The 16,245-nt window shown below is 33.7% G+C and overlaps 1 protein-coding gene across 3 annotated transcripts in view; it reads left to right on the top strand.

Moving 5' to 3' along the window:
• The window catches only part of MALRD1 (MAM and LDL receptor class A domain containing 1), a 208,024-nt gene that overhangs the window by 157,134 nt on the left and 34,645 nt on the right, over positions 1–16,245 (top strand). For 2 of the 3 annotated variants that reach the window (XM_052693982.1, XM_052693983.1), the window contains exons 33-35: positions 3,604–3,879; positions 8,606–8,731; positions 10,949–11,015. In XM_052693982.1, the coding sequence (XP_052549942.1) occupies positions 3,604–3,879; positions 8,606–8,731; positions 10,949–11,015 (469 nt within the window). Of the gene's footprint in view, positions 1–3,603; positions 3,880–8,605; positions 8,732–10,948; positions 11,016–14,699; positions 14,834–16,245 lie in introns of those variants that run through there. The other variant, XM_052693984.1, reaches the window with a different exon arrangement.

Raw genomic sequence — 16,245 nt, 5'->3', positions numbered from 1 at the left:
CATCAGCTCATTTTTCCTTGCAACCACACTACAATGTCAACATTGTAACGTTTTAGTTTAGTTCTCCCTAGTGAACAAGGAAACAGAATAAATACTGCCACTGTTAAGAATGAAATATGCCAGCAGTATATATGCAATGATGAGCCTAATATAAATAGTTACATAGCAGCTTTAAATGTAACTAATTAGTTTTGCATTAATGATATGTTGCTTGTGATTTCTTTTCAGTTTGTTATTAATGATTTTTTTAGATTTGCATATTCCAGTTAGTCAGTTTTAACGGATGTATATAAATCAATGTTTTATAAATTTTCAAACTTTTTTTTAGCAAACGGTTAATTTATAATTAAGAAGAAAAATTATATCCTGCTTTATGTAAAGAAACTAGATTGAAATGAGGAGTAGATTTTGCAGATCATGGAAATTACAATCATTTAAGAAATGTCATCCAGTGTATAGTCTTTGTATTGCATCTGAAACCAAGCAGATATTGAATTTAAATACTTAAATGTGAGTTATTATGCAAGATGATATTCTTAAGGCCTTTGACATATGTTTCCAAATTATTTATCGTCCTGATCTAAATTCAGGGTTTTGCTTTGGGTTTTTCTTAATGTACTGAAAACATAAAACAGAGTTAACAAGACCTTCAGTTAGCCTTCCTCTTCAATTAATCTCTGTCACAAATTGGAGACGTCTTCACTGCTCTTGGTGAATTCCATACACTCTAAAATAATTTGTATGCAAGTCAGGAAGAACTTGTTTCTATGCATTATTTTCTAACAACAATTGAAAATCATTGTAGAAAAAAAATAATCCCTGATTTATTAAAGCGCCCAAGTATTTGCTTAATTACTGAATTTAAAATAAGATCGTGTGCATGCATAAGCACTTTCTGAGATTGGAACCATAAGGCTAAAACAATCAGTGCTACAAAGCCTGAAGACAATTTAGCATGCAAGACTCATAGCAGTGCGTTTATGTATTATTGAATTAAAAATAGATTTCAAATTTTATTGCAGAACAAAATCAGGCAACTATTTACTAGCAAATGTATCATTAATACATTAGATACAGGGGGCGAGGGGAATGAAAGTGAGATAAAAATCTTCACAAATATGCTACAAATGCTATTTTTCCCACATCAAGTGACTATAGGAAAGACAAATGTAGTAACAGTGTAGTTGCAATTTTAATTGCAATTTCCTAAGAAATAATGTGTGGTTAATTTCCACTGTACAAGAACATAGACAAATCGAAACTATGCTGTACAACTGCAGAAGTGCATCCCTTAGTGGAACTGACTGCAGGATAAGTCATTTTCACAACTTAAGTACATTGTAAGATTTACAAGGAAAAGGGGTCATAATAACAGAAGGAAAATAATGTTATCTAATTTAATAACTTATTTTTTTTCAAGAGCAAAATAAAATCATAAAAGGATTCATTTTTAATAAAGATTGGCTCTATATTTAATACTGCAAGTTTTCGTCAATACAGAAATAAATACCTTCTCCCAGTGACTTTCCGTATGTTTTCCTGATATGGCAGAGTCATGGCCTTATATACAAATTTTGAAGTAGAATAAGTGAAAGTGAGAATAACACATTTATAGCAATATATCACGCAAAAGAAATCCTTTCAATCCCTTTTAAAAGTATATGTTTTTAGTAGATTTGTGATTTAATTCTGAATACTGACAAGCCAAAAAAAAAAAAAAAAAAGTATATACTAGGTTATTATTTTTACTGTGTCGAAATCCATTACTGTTTTTTGTGGAGATTATAAACAATATATGGAATACATCTTTTTTTGACAGCATGAAAATATTTAACATCACTAATAATATAAATGATGTCAGGAATATTGTTTTGCATGAGGCTTACACTTATGATTATCTGATTTGATGTCAGTCAACATGAAGGTCAAAGATTGCTAAGGTAGTAAGGGTCAAGGATAGACAGGGTTTGAGCTCTTCTTCCTTATAACTGTTTTGCAAGTGACCAGATCATAAACTAATATTATGTATACATTTTGTCTGAACGTAGTAGCAGTTTTTCTTTGAACCAAATGCTATTGATATTTGTGATATAGGTATTATAAAAACAGCCACAATTAGACTCTGATGCCCAGTGCATTGAAAATAGCAAAGTAATGCAAAAATCCATGTATTCCCTTACAGTGTGCCATGCCTTCATGAAGATTTAACATTTGACTTCTGAAGTTAGGGAGTAAAGCTTGCACTTTCTCTGAAGGCATTCTAAAACCCACCATGAACTGTTTCACTTGATCTGCTCTGCTTCAGGCTGCCAATAGGAAAACTACCACCTTTTGCAGATGTGGTAACACTAGATGGTCCTTCCTGTCTGCAACAATCACAATATTAATTATTTTCTTTATCTGTCTGATGTAAATGGACCTAGAAAATGATTAAATGCAGAAGTGAAATCACATAGATTTTTCTTTTCTCTGCACATCAATTTGCAAGACTCCTTAACTTTGCTCCCCTGGGGGACACTGGTGGTGTGAAGAACATTGTATTAGCGCAACCAGCTTCTTAAAATTCAGCTTTCATAAGTAGTTCTGATGTTTCTGATAGTAAAATTCAGTTGCAGTAGTTTTGATAGGAATAAATGGAAGCTTAAATGTCTCCAATTAATTTGTTTAAATGACCACAGAGTTCTTTTCCAGTATATTTTCCAGAAAAACAAAAGGAAGGGAGGCAGGGAGGGAATATTTCTTCTTTAGTCAAGTGTCATTATTATTGTTGTTGTTGTTACTGTTGTCTTCTTTTTAGATGTACTCTGGAAAATTGAATCTATTTTTTATTATTATTTAACTATCTAATAAGTCAAAATAAGCTACAGGATCAGAATGATAATAAACTATATCCGTGAAAAACTTTTATTGTTTTATGAGGGTTCAGACCTTACTGTAGACAATAGCTTTGTGGAAAATATGTTTCTTGTTGATCTACACTTATGTAGTCTTTGAAGTTTTTTGTCTATTCAGTATACAAGTAAAGACCTTGAAGGCTGTCAAGATATTTCAAAATGTTTTCTGATATAGAATCATAGAATCACGGAATGGCCTGGGTTGGAAAGAACCGCAATGATCTAGTTTCAACCCCCCTGCTGTGTGCGGGGTCACCAACCACCAGACCAGGCTGCCCAGAGCCACATCCAGCCTGGCTTTGAATGCATCCAGGGATGGGGCATCCACAACCTCCCTGGGCAACCTGGTCCAGTGCATCACCACCCTTTGTGTGAGTAAAAGATAAGTTTCCCTAACACTTTGGTATTAACCTTTCTATATGGACATAACATAGACAATAACAGGATGAAAACAAATACTGGATTTGAGCTTTAGAAAGAACAGCAAGAATATACAGCAGTTAATATGGTATAGCAAAGTGTTTTTTACGTATGTATTCTACTTTCGAGCTGTGCTTTTATACTTATTATTTTACTTTAAAAAAACACATATTATATTAAAAATCAATGTCTTGCCCAGTAGCACCTGTGTTCCTCTCAGATGTAGTATAGATGGTTACTGGAAAAAATATATGTATATTTCTTTCTGATCTTCACTTTTTTCTTGTAGGACCAGCTTCACCACGGCCTCCAACTTGCAGTAGTGACCAGTTCCCATGCGCATATGTGCAGCAGTGTTTGCCTCTCAATGCAAAATGTGATGGGGCTGAAGACTGCTTGGATGGAAGTGATGAAATTAATTGTCCCACAGTGACCCCTAGCACTATGCCTTCAAACTCCTGCAAACCAACAGAATTCCTGTGTCCTTCCAAAGGCTGCATCCCAGCTCTCCTAAAATGTGATGGTGTACCTGACTGCCTGCTTAATGAAGATGAAGTTGGGTGCCGTAAGTTAATTTCATTGCACTCGTTAAAGACAAGCTAACTTTCTTTCCCAAAACAGTGACATGAAAAAGAGTAACATAATGAATAGTAGCAAAGAATTCAGCATTCTCTAGTCAAGTCAAGACATTGTACTGCCTGTAATGTGTTACTTGGAGAGACACTCTACATTTGCAAGTAATTTTGTTTATTCTTTTCTGTTCCCTGGTTATTGACTGACAAATGCTTGAAAATTTTTGCTTTGTATTTCTGTTAATAATTAGAAGAATTTCTGCTTTTATTTCCATAGATGATAGTGACAATTTTTCCCTAAACTTTTCATTCTGCAAAAGTTTTTAACATTTTATTTTGCATCCTGATCAGAAAAAAATATATCAGTTTCCAGTAGGCTAGAAATTATAGTTCTTCAATCATTTGGATCAAAACTAGGGAATGTACAAGTAGGCCAGCACACAGGAAATTTCTTTAAAAAGATGTTTTTATATAAACTGGCACAGACTTTGCAGCCTATCTGTACATGAGGTTCTGTTGGTGGAAGATACAGTTTTGTGAGAGGCCTTAAAGTTTGCTTGCCTCCAAAACATGTGAAAATTCTATTTTCTCCAAGATCAAAAACACCTCACTTCATTAATCTTCATTCAGTCCTGCCTCTTCAGTCCTTCCTCAACTGGAGAGCTCTGTTGTATCACAGTACATGTACGTCCCAGTGCCAGACCACAGTAGCTAATGAGTGCTTCTAAACAACTGAGATATCATTTCATTGCTTTGACTTCTAAGCAAAGCGCAGAGAATGAGGGGAAATTAAGTCCTGGTCTTCTCAAAGAACAAACATTTTCCATAGCTATGGCATACTGAGGAATTGTGAGTGAGGTGGGAACTCATTCATATCTGTAATCATACTGGTACTCCAAAATTCAGTTTTGGTTGTACAAACATGTAAGTTTTGACAATATGAGATGAGAATGCAAAAGCAGCAAAATATTTCATATTTTTTTCCTATGAAGGTACTGTTTGCAGGGCAAAGCAGAATGTAAGTGGTTAGTGGTGGTTTGGAAGGAAAGCAGTGAAAAGATGATTACTGTCACTCGCTCAGTCTTCCCACCAAAATTTGTACATTATGAGAGCACAGCATTTCATCTCTAGCTGTCTACTTTTAACTTGTGAAATGCCATGCATGTTTGTCAGTGGGGAAAAATGAGAGTGGAAAAGGAAATATCTAATAGTTTTTGTTTAGTTTATTGAAATATTTGCATAATCTGTAAAATCAATGATTCCTTTGCTATTAACTTCAGCCTATGTCCAATGTTATAATAACAGATTGGGAGATTTTCTGCAGATTTTTGAGAAGCCTGAAATTCTTTTATTTTTTTCTAAGCAGTTCTGAACAGAGAATAGTATTTTAATCAGCAGTCTGTGAGTTTTTGTTGTCTTAGTGTTCTTGCTAATTTTTAAAAATATGCATTTAGCAATTACTGGCACCTTCCACTGTGTATGTGCCATGTCCTTTAGCAATTTCATTCATGTAAGTGTAAAAATAAATGGCCAAAAATATTCTGGCAAGTGAATTCAGGAATGCATCAGATAAATTTATCTCTACATGCTGCAGAAATTACGTATAAAGTCCCAAAGAAGACCAGGGCAAAGAAAAGCAAACAAAAAATGCATTAGTCAGTTCTCTACTACCACTATCTCTACCACAGAACTGCTTTGCTGCATAGTTTGTGCAGGCAGAATTTCCCATGGAGTTCATTCAGCAGTTAAGTTGTATGGTATTTTTTTTAATGTATATTATATGTACTATTCTGGTGGATTTTGTTGCTAATTAATTTTAATTAAAATATTCCTGGAATTGTTTTCCAGTTATGTTCTACTTGGGCATCCCTCTTCTCACTGTTGTGATGAATAGTACTTTAGCTCAACTACTTAATCTATTTTTTAAGTTAGTTTATCATAGTGGTAAGGGTATAAAATAAACATATTAACATCAATGGTGTTTGTTTTTTTGTTTTTTTTTACTAGATGCAGCAGCATTTGACCCAAGTGCTAATAGCAAGGAACAATTATTTTCCAGTTCTCTGTAATGGTCCTATGTAGTTATATATCTGCTGTAGTTATAGTAAATTTTAATTACCTTGTAGATATTAAATTATATAACTTCAAGTGGGCTGTGATACTTTTATTCTTACAAGAATTTTAATTTGAACATAGAGAATGAAATATAGGTGAAAAACTGATGTTTTGACTTTAATATCTTTGCTGTTATTACTGTCTGTCTTCAATATTTTTATCCCAAAGACACTTGAAGACCCCTTACAAAGTTAAAGACTAACTGGTGTGGGAAGCTTGAGGTTATTTTCAACTATCTTAACAGTAAGCAATATTAGATGCCAGATCTGTGCAAAGTATTTAACAGTCAAATTAATTGCTATGAAGGTTCCCTCCGTCAGTACATAAAAATCTCAGTGCAATAAATTTGCTCAGAGTAAAGGAACACTTCAAAACCACAAAAGTTATAAATGAACTAAAAATAATTAACATTTTTCTATCTTGTCTTCAAGCCTAAGTCCAGCAGCGAGTCCAGAACTAGGGGAAATAATAACAAAATGTCAAAAATAAGATGCATACTTTCTTATCACAACCCTCACTGTGAGTTAAAATTCAGGAACTGAATCTGTTTTAGTTGTAGTATATTTGACAAACCATAAACAGTACTTTATATCCACATTTGAGATGTCTCTTGAGTACAGGCGTACAAGGTCTAAAGAACATATGAAGAGTTACTAAGTTTAAAAATATGTTTTATATCAAATTTACAACTTTGTTTCTCTTGAAGTTCTCATCTGAACAAACAATTATTTTTATGGGCTGGATATCTGAGTACAAATGAGCACTTACCAAACTAGTCCAATTACCATTGGAACATCATGCCCCAAATTGCAAACGTCCAGGATATGGATCTGTTACACACAAAATAAGTATGAGATTGTTATTTGGTTATGAAAGTGCAACAAGAGGGCATGGGACTGTCAGTTATTTTCTGGCTAGCTTACAAAATCCTGAGATAGATGGTAGGTTATGCTACAAGTGTGGGTCATGAGAAGCACCACAGGAGTGGAGTGATGCTGTAATCTGTTATTTTTCATACTTGCCAAGACCTATTTGGCCGGACTGAGTGGTAAAGGGAATGAGAGCATATAGAGCAAAGGCATTGTTATAGAACAGAATCTAGATTCTTTGCATAACAGGAGGAAGTATGTCTATGACTGAGTGACAAAGTATGAATTCTATTTATTAAGAATGAAGTATTTGCTGTTGTGCAAGTGAGAGCTTCAATTTGGTCCAATGCGGCAAGAAGAGATTGTTGTTGTTCTTGCTTTTATCTTGCTCTTCTCTGTAGTGACTTCTCCAGTCATAGAAGAGTACTGTGATCGTTTAAAATCAGTCAGAACTTAAAATGTCTCAAAAAGATTAATTAAATTTTGAAGAAAAGTAACGTTCTTCTCCAGATTTTTCTTCAGAATTTAACATATGTTAGTGCATGTAACTAGAATGTTTGATCCCACAAACCTTTACTTACATGAGCAATTTCATAGTTATTTATGAGTGTCAAAAATGGCAAGAGCTGGAAGGATTTGACCCAATCGCTGCTGTATAAAATTGAGCTGCACCATTTTAAGTGCGCATATTTTTGTGATATACATAAGCTGGAGATTTACATTTTATCTAGGAGTGGGACTGATATAGCTTTTAGCAGCTTGGCTATCGTACCTGGGATGTTCACTGCTGTGTGCATTGGCTCTTGAACCCATGAGCAGGAAAGAAGTATGAAATATAGATGTGGCACTGGGATATTTTAAATTTTTCTAGATTCTTTCTCTGGTTCTACTCCAGTTTATTATGAATACATCTAACTTCAATGGAATCAGAATTTCCTCTGATTGCATTAAGATTGAGAGAGTTCAGCTCATACTAGCTAAACAAAAACCTTTAAATATAATAGTTGAAAGCAGTGTAAGAGAGCACTGTGTTAGATAAAATGATGCTTTCTTCTATAGGAGGATGTAGGACCACTGCATATTTCATGTATATGAGTGATGCAGTAATAATCCTGTACTCAGAACCTTATGGCTTACGTGATTCCATCAAGATTCTTCCCTCATAATTCTTCTGGACAAACTTAGAAAAGACAATGAAATGCCCAGGAATTAAAAAGGTGTGAAAGTTCAGGTATTTCAGTACAGCTTTCCTCTACTTTTTCTTCACTAAATGTCTGTTAGTATTTGGTTCCTCACAATAAAAGGAAGCTATACTATGTCAACTTATTTTTTGTTTAATTTTTTTTTTTTTTCCTAGGTTATGCCTGGGATTTGAATGTGTTGTGTGGTAGTTTCTTACGGGTTTTCATTGCTTTTTCAACTTATTCTGATAATGGTTTAAGCAAATATGCCCATGATTACTTCAGAAATATAACATGGGAAAATCTAGCTTCTGTAACATCTGTGTAATGTGTTTGTTTACCTATTTGTCCACTAAATAGCAAAGTTTTGTGACTTTGAAGACGAAAGCTTGTAAAGGTCACGTGGATCCAAGTTTATAAACTAAAATACAAATAAAGTTTTCTGCTAGTTTTGTTGTTGTTGTTGTTGTTGTTTGGTGTATTTTTTTTTTTTTTTAAATAGTGATAAAAGGAAATACAGCTGACAATAATTGTCATGTTACTTTTCCTTTCAGCCCCTACAGAGTGTTTCCATGGTTCTTTGCTATGTATGTCAACAAATCAATGCATAACAGTCTCCCAGCGTTGTAATGGCATTGCAGACTGCACTGACTTCAGCCTTGATGAGTCCAGCTGTTCCGGTACTTGGTTTTCTATTAAAGTGACATTTTGCAACACTAAAATACAGTGGTTTATTAATGAAACTAGAGTCAGCCCACATACTAGACTGAATTCACTCTGTTAATCAGATTATATTGGGTGTGAATTTGCATTATTAAAATTTGTCACTCAGAAAAATAGGGAGGGAAAAGATGGAAAATAACGTGCTTAGTTAACATGTACACAAGGGACTTTCACGTAGGTATGAAATTATATTTGTTGTTTTTTTGTTTTTATTTTATTCCTCTGTAATATGCTTCTGGGACACTTGATTTTAGCCATTTGAATAGAAAGATCAGCAGTTCTGAGTTTCTGGAACAAAACTTGTTTGGAAATACTGTGTTCATTTTGTCTTTGCTAACATTAAAAATTAACAATTTCACAATGCGGATAAAATATATACCTGATAAATTTGATTGAGAATACATCTTCAATGAAGAATATTTTCTATTAAAACTTATATATTGAGAAATTATAGCAATGTAGAAAAATATAGAACCCAAACTAGAAATAATTTATTTCTATGTAAATCCTCCACTATTTTTTTCAGAGAGCAGATCCTTTAAGCGATTGTCTTTCCACTCTTCTTAAAACTGCAAGTGTCTACATTGAATAGCACTATATTTCTTTATGTCCGCAAATGATTTTATGTGGCATACTCCAAAAGTTAAAGAACTACACCTAGTTTACTTTATTATCTTTGTTTTTTTTAAAGCATAAATATCATATGAAAACATAGAAGAATATTCACAGCTGAGTTACGATTACACATTGTTATAGTATGTGAGAATAACAAGTGAAAATAAAACTTGACAGTCATGCATCAAATAAGAAAAGGTATTTGCATCTTACTAGTTATTACTTAAAATATAAGAGATTCATTTCTGATTTTTAGTTTTTCTCACACTGGTGGAGTAAAACTAATCTTAAGTAAAATTAAATTTCTTAAATTGGAAATCCATGAGAAGGCGTGTCAAAAGCAATGAAACAATGTATGACTGATGTATCCCTGTATTTAAACACTTTACTCTTTGCAAAACCAGTGTTGTTAGTTAATCTCAGTAGGCAGCTCAGCTTCACACAGCTGCCCACTCATCTCCCACCACAGGACTGGGAAAAGAATAGGGCAGACAAAACTGAGGAAGTTCATGGGTTAAGAAAAAAATTAACAACAGTAAATAAATAAATGGACAGCTAAATATATCATAGAATCATAGAATGACTTGAATTGGAAGGGACCTAAAGGATCATCAAGTTCCAGTCCCCCTGCCACCAGCAGAGCCACCAACCTCCATTCCTAATACTAGACCAGGCTGCAAGTGAAATAAAAGCAAGAGTTGCAAAAGGAATCATCAACCATCAGCTGACTGATGCTCATCCAATTCCTGAGAAACAGCAACCCCTGAAAACAGCCCCCCAGTTTTATTACTGAACATGACATTTACAGGGTATGGAACATCTCTCTGGTTAATACAGGTCAGTTAGATCTTAATTGCTTTCCTTCCTAGCTTCTTGCCTGCTCCCATGCTCCTCACCTGGAGGGGCAGAGGATGAAACAGAAACCTTGATGTTGTGTAAACATTGTTCAGCATCATTTAAAATTTCAGTATGTTATCAAAGTGGATTTGATCACAACTTCGAAGCATGGCACCATAAGGGTGGCTATGAAGAAAGTTAAATCCACATCCAGTAAATTCTATGAGTCTGTGATTCTATGTGTTACAATTCTAGGCATCATGAATTAGAAAGTTGATACATGATAAAGCATTTGTTCTTTTGTCACCACTGCATTTAAGCTAACAAGAAAATAATCATAATGCCAATAATAAAGTAGACATAAATACTATGAAAATATAAGTTCAAAGTTCTTGTCTCTCTCTATATTAATAGTTTTGTTAAAATATCCAGTAATTGACAGAAGTTTCCTTTCTGGAATCAAATGTAACTCTCAATCCGAGACTAATTAGAAGCCTGTTCAATTTCTCTTGAAGTGCTAGAGATTCCATTGATTTCAGTGTATTTGTATTTTATACTTTTATTGTCAAGATTAAAGGAAAAGTTTTCAGAAATACTTAGCACCCAAAATGTTAAATGTGAATATTCTGCCATTCTGAAAATCAGACAGTGACAAATATAATAATTTTGAAGGTATGGAGAGGGTGGATTTTGAATTATAATTTCTACTTTTTTGTTTGTAGTTTGTCCTGAAGAATACTGCAAAAATGGAGGAACCTGCATCATCAAAAATGATGTTCCTTTATGTCTGTAAGTTTCATTGGGGAATGGAACTGTTGAAAGACAAGTCTTTGTCTATACTATTTCTTACATTTGCTGAGTAATACAACATTGAAAAGAATAATATTTACTAGAGAGAATTTTCTGTTACTTTCATCTATATATGACACAGCCTGTTTGCCTGATACCTTACATTTTGTCTCATGTTTCACATCAACATTTAACAGCACTTAACATGCTTCTGTAAAGATTGCATGCCTCACATGAGGAGAACATATTCTCATCTTGCCCGAATTTGTGATGTATTCTTGTATAAAGGTTTTTTTTTGCATATATTTGCATATCATTGACAAAGATTTATACTTGCTAAAAAAAATGAATACAATCCTGCTGTGGAATATAAGAATCTTTAGAAAGTGTCTCAAGATATCTGACAGTTTTCATTTTCACAGGAAAACACTCTTTCCCCAGTGGGAAATTACAGGGTACTTTTAAAGTGCAAAGTAAACAGTGTTCTTTATCACAGTTTTGTCCTTCATGTACTTCAGTGAATCTTGCCAAAGAATTTGCCAAATTACTAAAGAAGTGACTGTATCTAAGTGAGGGTATCTATCTTAGTCAGAACATGACAAGTTTGTCTCTTAGTCTCTAGGTAACTCATTAATAAGCAAAATTTCAGTCTTTCAAGAGATATATATCCATTATTGGATGAAGAAATGTTATAAATAACAGCTGCAGCAAATACAGGCACTTTCATACACGATTCAGGCAGGGACATTCATATATGAATACTTTCCACTTAGCTCTCAGAAAATGTTGTTGCATGCAGATTTCCCAAAGAATCTCTGACAGTATTGAATAGAGAATGACCTCTGCCTTAAGCTTGGAGTTTCATCAAGGTGGCTCTTTCAAAATTTCCTGGGAAATAGAGAGAATGGGGGATAAAAACATGAAGGAGACTGCAGGTAAAATGCAAAGGGTAGGCAGCAAAAAATAAAGGGATTGAGAATGGCTATAGAGTTAAAAAGATTAAATTATTGATCAATGAGAAAATTGCTTTTAGGAACAAGGCACTAGGGGAGTACTCAAAATTCTGGGGATAGAAGAGAATTATAAAAATTGAATTTATGTTAAGTCTTGTAAATGAAAATAAACCAAATTAACAGATGGTTCTTTGTCCAGAGAAATAAAAAAATAGTTGAAATAGTAGATAGTAAATAGGGAACACAATATTAAACCCTGATCCAATATATGGGTAATTGGACTGAAGGCACAGAAATGGCAATGATTTAAGTGATGAGCGCATGTAGTGCCAAGAGCTGTACGTGCTTGTGTTGAAGGAATAGATAATCTTTATTCAAGAATGCTTGAAAAATACTGCATATTGCAATGGTGGAAAGTTTTCTGAAAACTCTGCTTTTGGGGTACGTGATTGGAGAACAGAATAAAGATGTTTCTTACCTGACTGCATAATTTTAACTCATACCATCTGAACAAAATTAATGAGTTGTATTCATGTATAAAATATACTAGAACTGACATACAGTAAACTCATTATATTGCTTGCCATTCCTTTCTTTTTATAGAAACACTTTCTGTGTAATACGCCAAATTTAGAGTAGTTACACTAATACAAAAGTGAAATAATAGTTTTGTTAATGCCTGAATTGTAAGAAGGCTTTAATCTTTACGCAGAAAATGTAATTGCATTCCTTGCCCTGTAATTAGACAATCTAGATATAACTTAAAAATACATCTTTATTAACAGTTTTTAAATTGCACTGAATATATACCATTTGGCTAACTTAGCTGTGGAAACTAGAATTTCAAGGAGTCATTATACATAGATTTGCAGTTAGCTTTGTAGTTGTATTTATAAATGACCTGAAATACAGAAAATTAATTATTTTGTTTGCTTGTGTGATAAAAGTGAAAGTGTTGCCTTTCCCTTTTAAAATTTAGGGGAAAAAATGATTTTACCAGCTTATAATTGAATCAGATATTGCTTAATCTTCTTAGAAAAGCTAGAGGCAATGTTGTCCCCTAGTTTTTATTTCTCATTCTTTAAATGAACCCTTTATAGTAATCACAACTGGTTATTTTTAAAGGGCAAGTAAATTACTTTATTCTCAGTAGCATAATTACAGCATTTTACAACAAATAATTACAATAAAAAGCATAGCTTTTCTGTAGTTGAGACTTTTTTTCAGAATCTGATTTTGTCTTAAATGTATTAACTTCTGTTATGCAAAATATATTATTAAGAACAAATGCTGCATGGTGTATGCAACTTTAAGTGATGTCACACTTCAAAAGGCACAATTCAGTGCCTTTTCCAGTCAAATACTATTTGTACCAGAGGATGGAAATTCTCTTTAGGATAGGAAGGATATTCTTTCTTACCTTTCACACTCAGTCCTACTAAATTTAAATACAGAATAGGAGACATTATGTGATCTGAAACTCAGTATTCTCATACACTAAGATTACCTATCTAAACTTCATTTCAAGGATCAGCTCACCACCAGGGATCTCTCTATGAGGTACCTTGAGTCTACAGGTTGGGTATACCTGATGCAATGCACAAGGTTTCATTAAAGTTGTACGTGATGTAGGGACTTCTGGAAAATGTTGACAAGAGTTTTGAACTTTCCCACAGTACTGTGGTAGGTGCTTATAGGTCTGTGCTGAGGATGGCAGGAATGATGGGGATGGTGGAGAACTGTATTTGATAATCTATTATTCCATAAATTGGGTAGGAAAAGCAGATACCATCTATTCTGTGCCAGCTGCATCGTGGTATGCTTCTTACCCAATCTAACACGCAAAACTCCCTGATCTTACAATGCCCTCAAGCTATCTTTCAGGTTTGCAATTTTCCCTCTAATTCAAACAGGGTGAATTTAAGTCTCCAAGAATTACACTCTTTGTGCTGTTGCTAGGTGGCTAAGAGATTGCCTAAAAGCAGCAAATTCTACTAAATTAAGAACTTTTGAACTTCTCTTGCCAGCTTTTGCAGTGTTGACTAATCTGGAAAGCTCCATGCATTTTAATTTTAAGTACATACCAACATAGAGGATTTTTCTCATTGCTTGGAAGGATCTTTTCATGTTCGCTGCTGCCCTAATCAGCTACTAGGCTGCATCTCTAAGAGGGAATGAGTAACTATGTGCTATTCCCACACAGACATTTATATCCTGCAGGGAAGGAGTATGTATTTATCAAAGCCAAAATAATTTCACTTACTTCTAGTCCACAAGTCTTGTTTTCAATGTACAGAAATATTCTTCTTTCAAACATATGTTTTGATTTGTAAGATGCAGGTGAATTTTGAAATATTTTTTCAAGAGTGCAATGTTAATATGGTTAATGGGATAACTGTAGTATTGATCTCAGCAGAGAATAAATGGGAAAAAAAATCCAGAAATAAACTTCAGTCATCCAGATAGGCTTTAGTATTCAGTACATTGTGGCAGGTTGACTTTTTGATTGTTTTTAAATGGTGGATGTGATTTGGATTTAAATATAGTATCTCTTTGTGGACGGAAAATGAATTGTCCAGAACACATACTCTTTTATTGTTGGAATATGTGTGATTTGCATCTACTGATTAAATAACAGATAACACAAATCATATGCCAAATGTGTGGAAAGTCATGGAATATCTACCAAGCCACTCTCAAGCAAGCTATGCCTTAACTGTCTTCTGTGCAGGCACATGGAAGTCAGACAGGTTGTCCCTGAAATAGCCCAAATTGGTTTCTCCATTTTTCTGTGATGGAGTAGCTTGGAAGCTGTAAAAATTCCTTGGGTGGATTTCAGGTATCAACTGTGTATCAACCCATGCATTGCACATAAACTAATCCTTGTGAAGTGTCTGTTGGAAAACACTGGAGCCAACCATAGGTAATGATGGCTTCTTTAGTTTAATTGCTAGATAAGATTAAAGATTGCCTAAATTCTAACACGAAATAAATTTAAACTCTGGGTCATTAACTTAATATGTTAAAAAGTATTTTTGCTTTTATGTGAGTTATTTTACTTTCATTTAGAACATTTCCATTTTGTATTTTAATCCTTTCATCAGTCTTCCTTCTTAACTATTTTATTTTCTGCTACTCCATTGAGCTTGTTGAGGAAAGCTGTGCAATATTTTTTAATTGCTGTTCAAATAGTTTTAAAAATTGACTCATGTTTTAAAATGAAGCTAACAAAAAGATGACTACTAACATCTAAATGGAGCATGTAGCGTGCAGGTTTGGCTTGTCTGAGTTACACTGATGCAACTTTTCATGAGTAGTAGTTGAATGAAATGTTGTTTAAGCTTTGCTACCTAGAGTTGAATATGCTACTGTTTGTTTTGTACGGAGCAAATTCTAATTTTTAAATGATTATTTCTACTCTGGTGGTTGCATTTTCAAATTTATGATACTCATATTACCAGCTCAATTGAAGTGGCTGTTTCTATTTTTATTGTAGTCTATAAGAAAAATAAAGTGCCAGTGGAAGTTTTTTAAGCATCCATTCTTAAAAAGTTTTACGAAGGTGGAAAAAAAAAGTTTCTATTTAGTGTTTTTCTTTTTTTTTTTTTAATCCATTTTGTAAATTAATACCTTATCAATATGGTATTAGGAATATGGAATAAGAATCCTATCTCCTAAAACTTGTTTAATATTTTAGTATATGAAAAATGTTGTGTTGACATAGTCATAGAAATGCACTGAAATTGTTTTCCCATCACTTTTTTTCCAGAATTGGAAGTAAGGTTGTTTGGCATAATATATTTTGAGGCGGCACATTGACTATTATATTTGTATTATATAAAAAAATAAAGATTATGAAGATCTGAGTCACCATTTTATACACAGTCTATACACAGTACCAGATCAATGTTACTAAGGTTGTAGTCTTGAAAAAGTCCTCAAGAAAACCTCTTTAATTTAACCAAGCAAGCTACTTTACAGTCTCTGAACTGCAGGCAAGTTGTGTCTGAACCTCACAGATTCCTTGACTATTTATCATTTTAGAATGTGTTCTTACAAATATGTCATACTTAACAAACATTCTTGCACAAGCTGTCTTTATCACATGCCTCAGCAGTGTCCCTCCTTGCCTGGATGTTGCAGAGTTGTCAACCTGATGTTCCTCAAAGCAGCTGCAAGCAGGATTTTTCTGACTGTTGCTCTGATCATTTCTTTCCTTTTGCAACTCATTGTTCCCCCTTTTGCATCAAATGTAAATTACTATCCTGTTTTCAAAG

This window comes from Tympanuchus pallidicinctus, unplaced genomic scaffold (genome assembly GCF_026119805.1).
Source record: "Tympanuchus pallidicinctus isolate F22 unplaced genomic scaffold, pur_lepc_1.0 scaffold3, whole genome shotgun sequence".
Classification (NCBI taxonomy): Eukaryota; Metazoa; Chordata; class Aves; order Galliformes; family Phasianidae; genus Tympanuchus; species Tympanuchus pallidicinctus.
The sequence above is the reverse complement of the archived record's forward strand: the minus strand, read 5'-3'. Positions and strand labels throughout refer to the sequence as shown.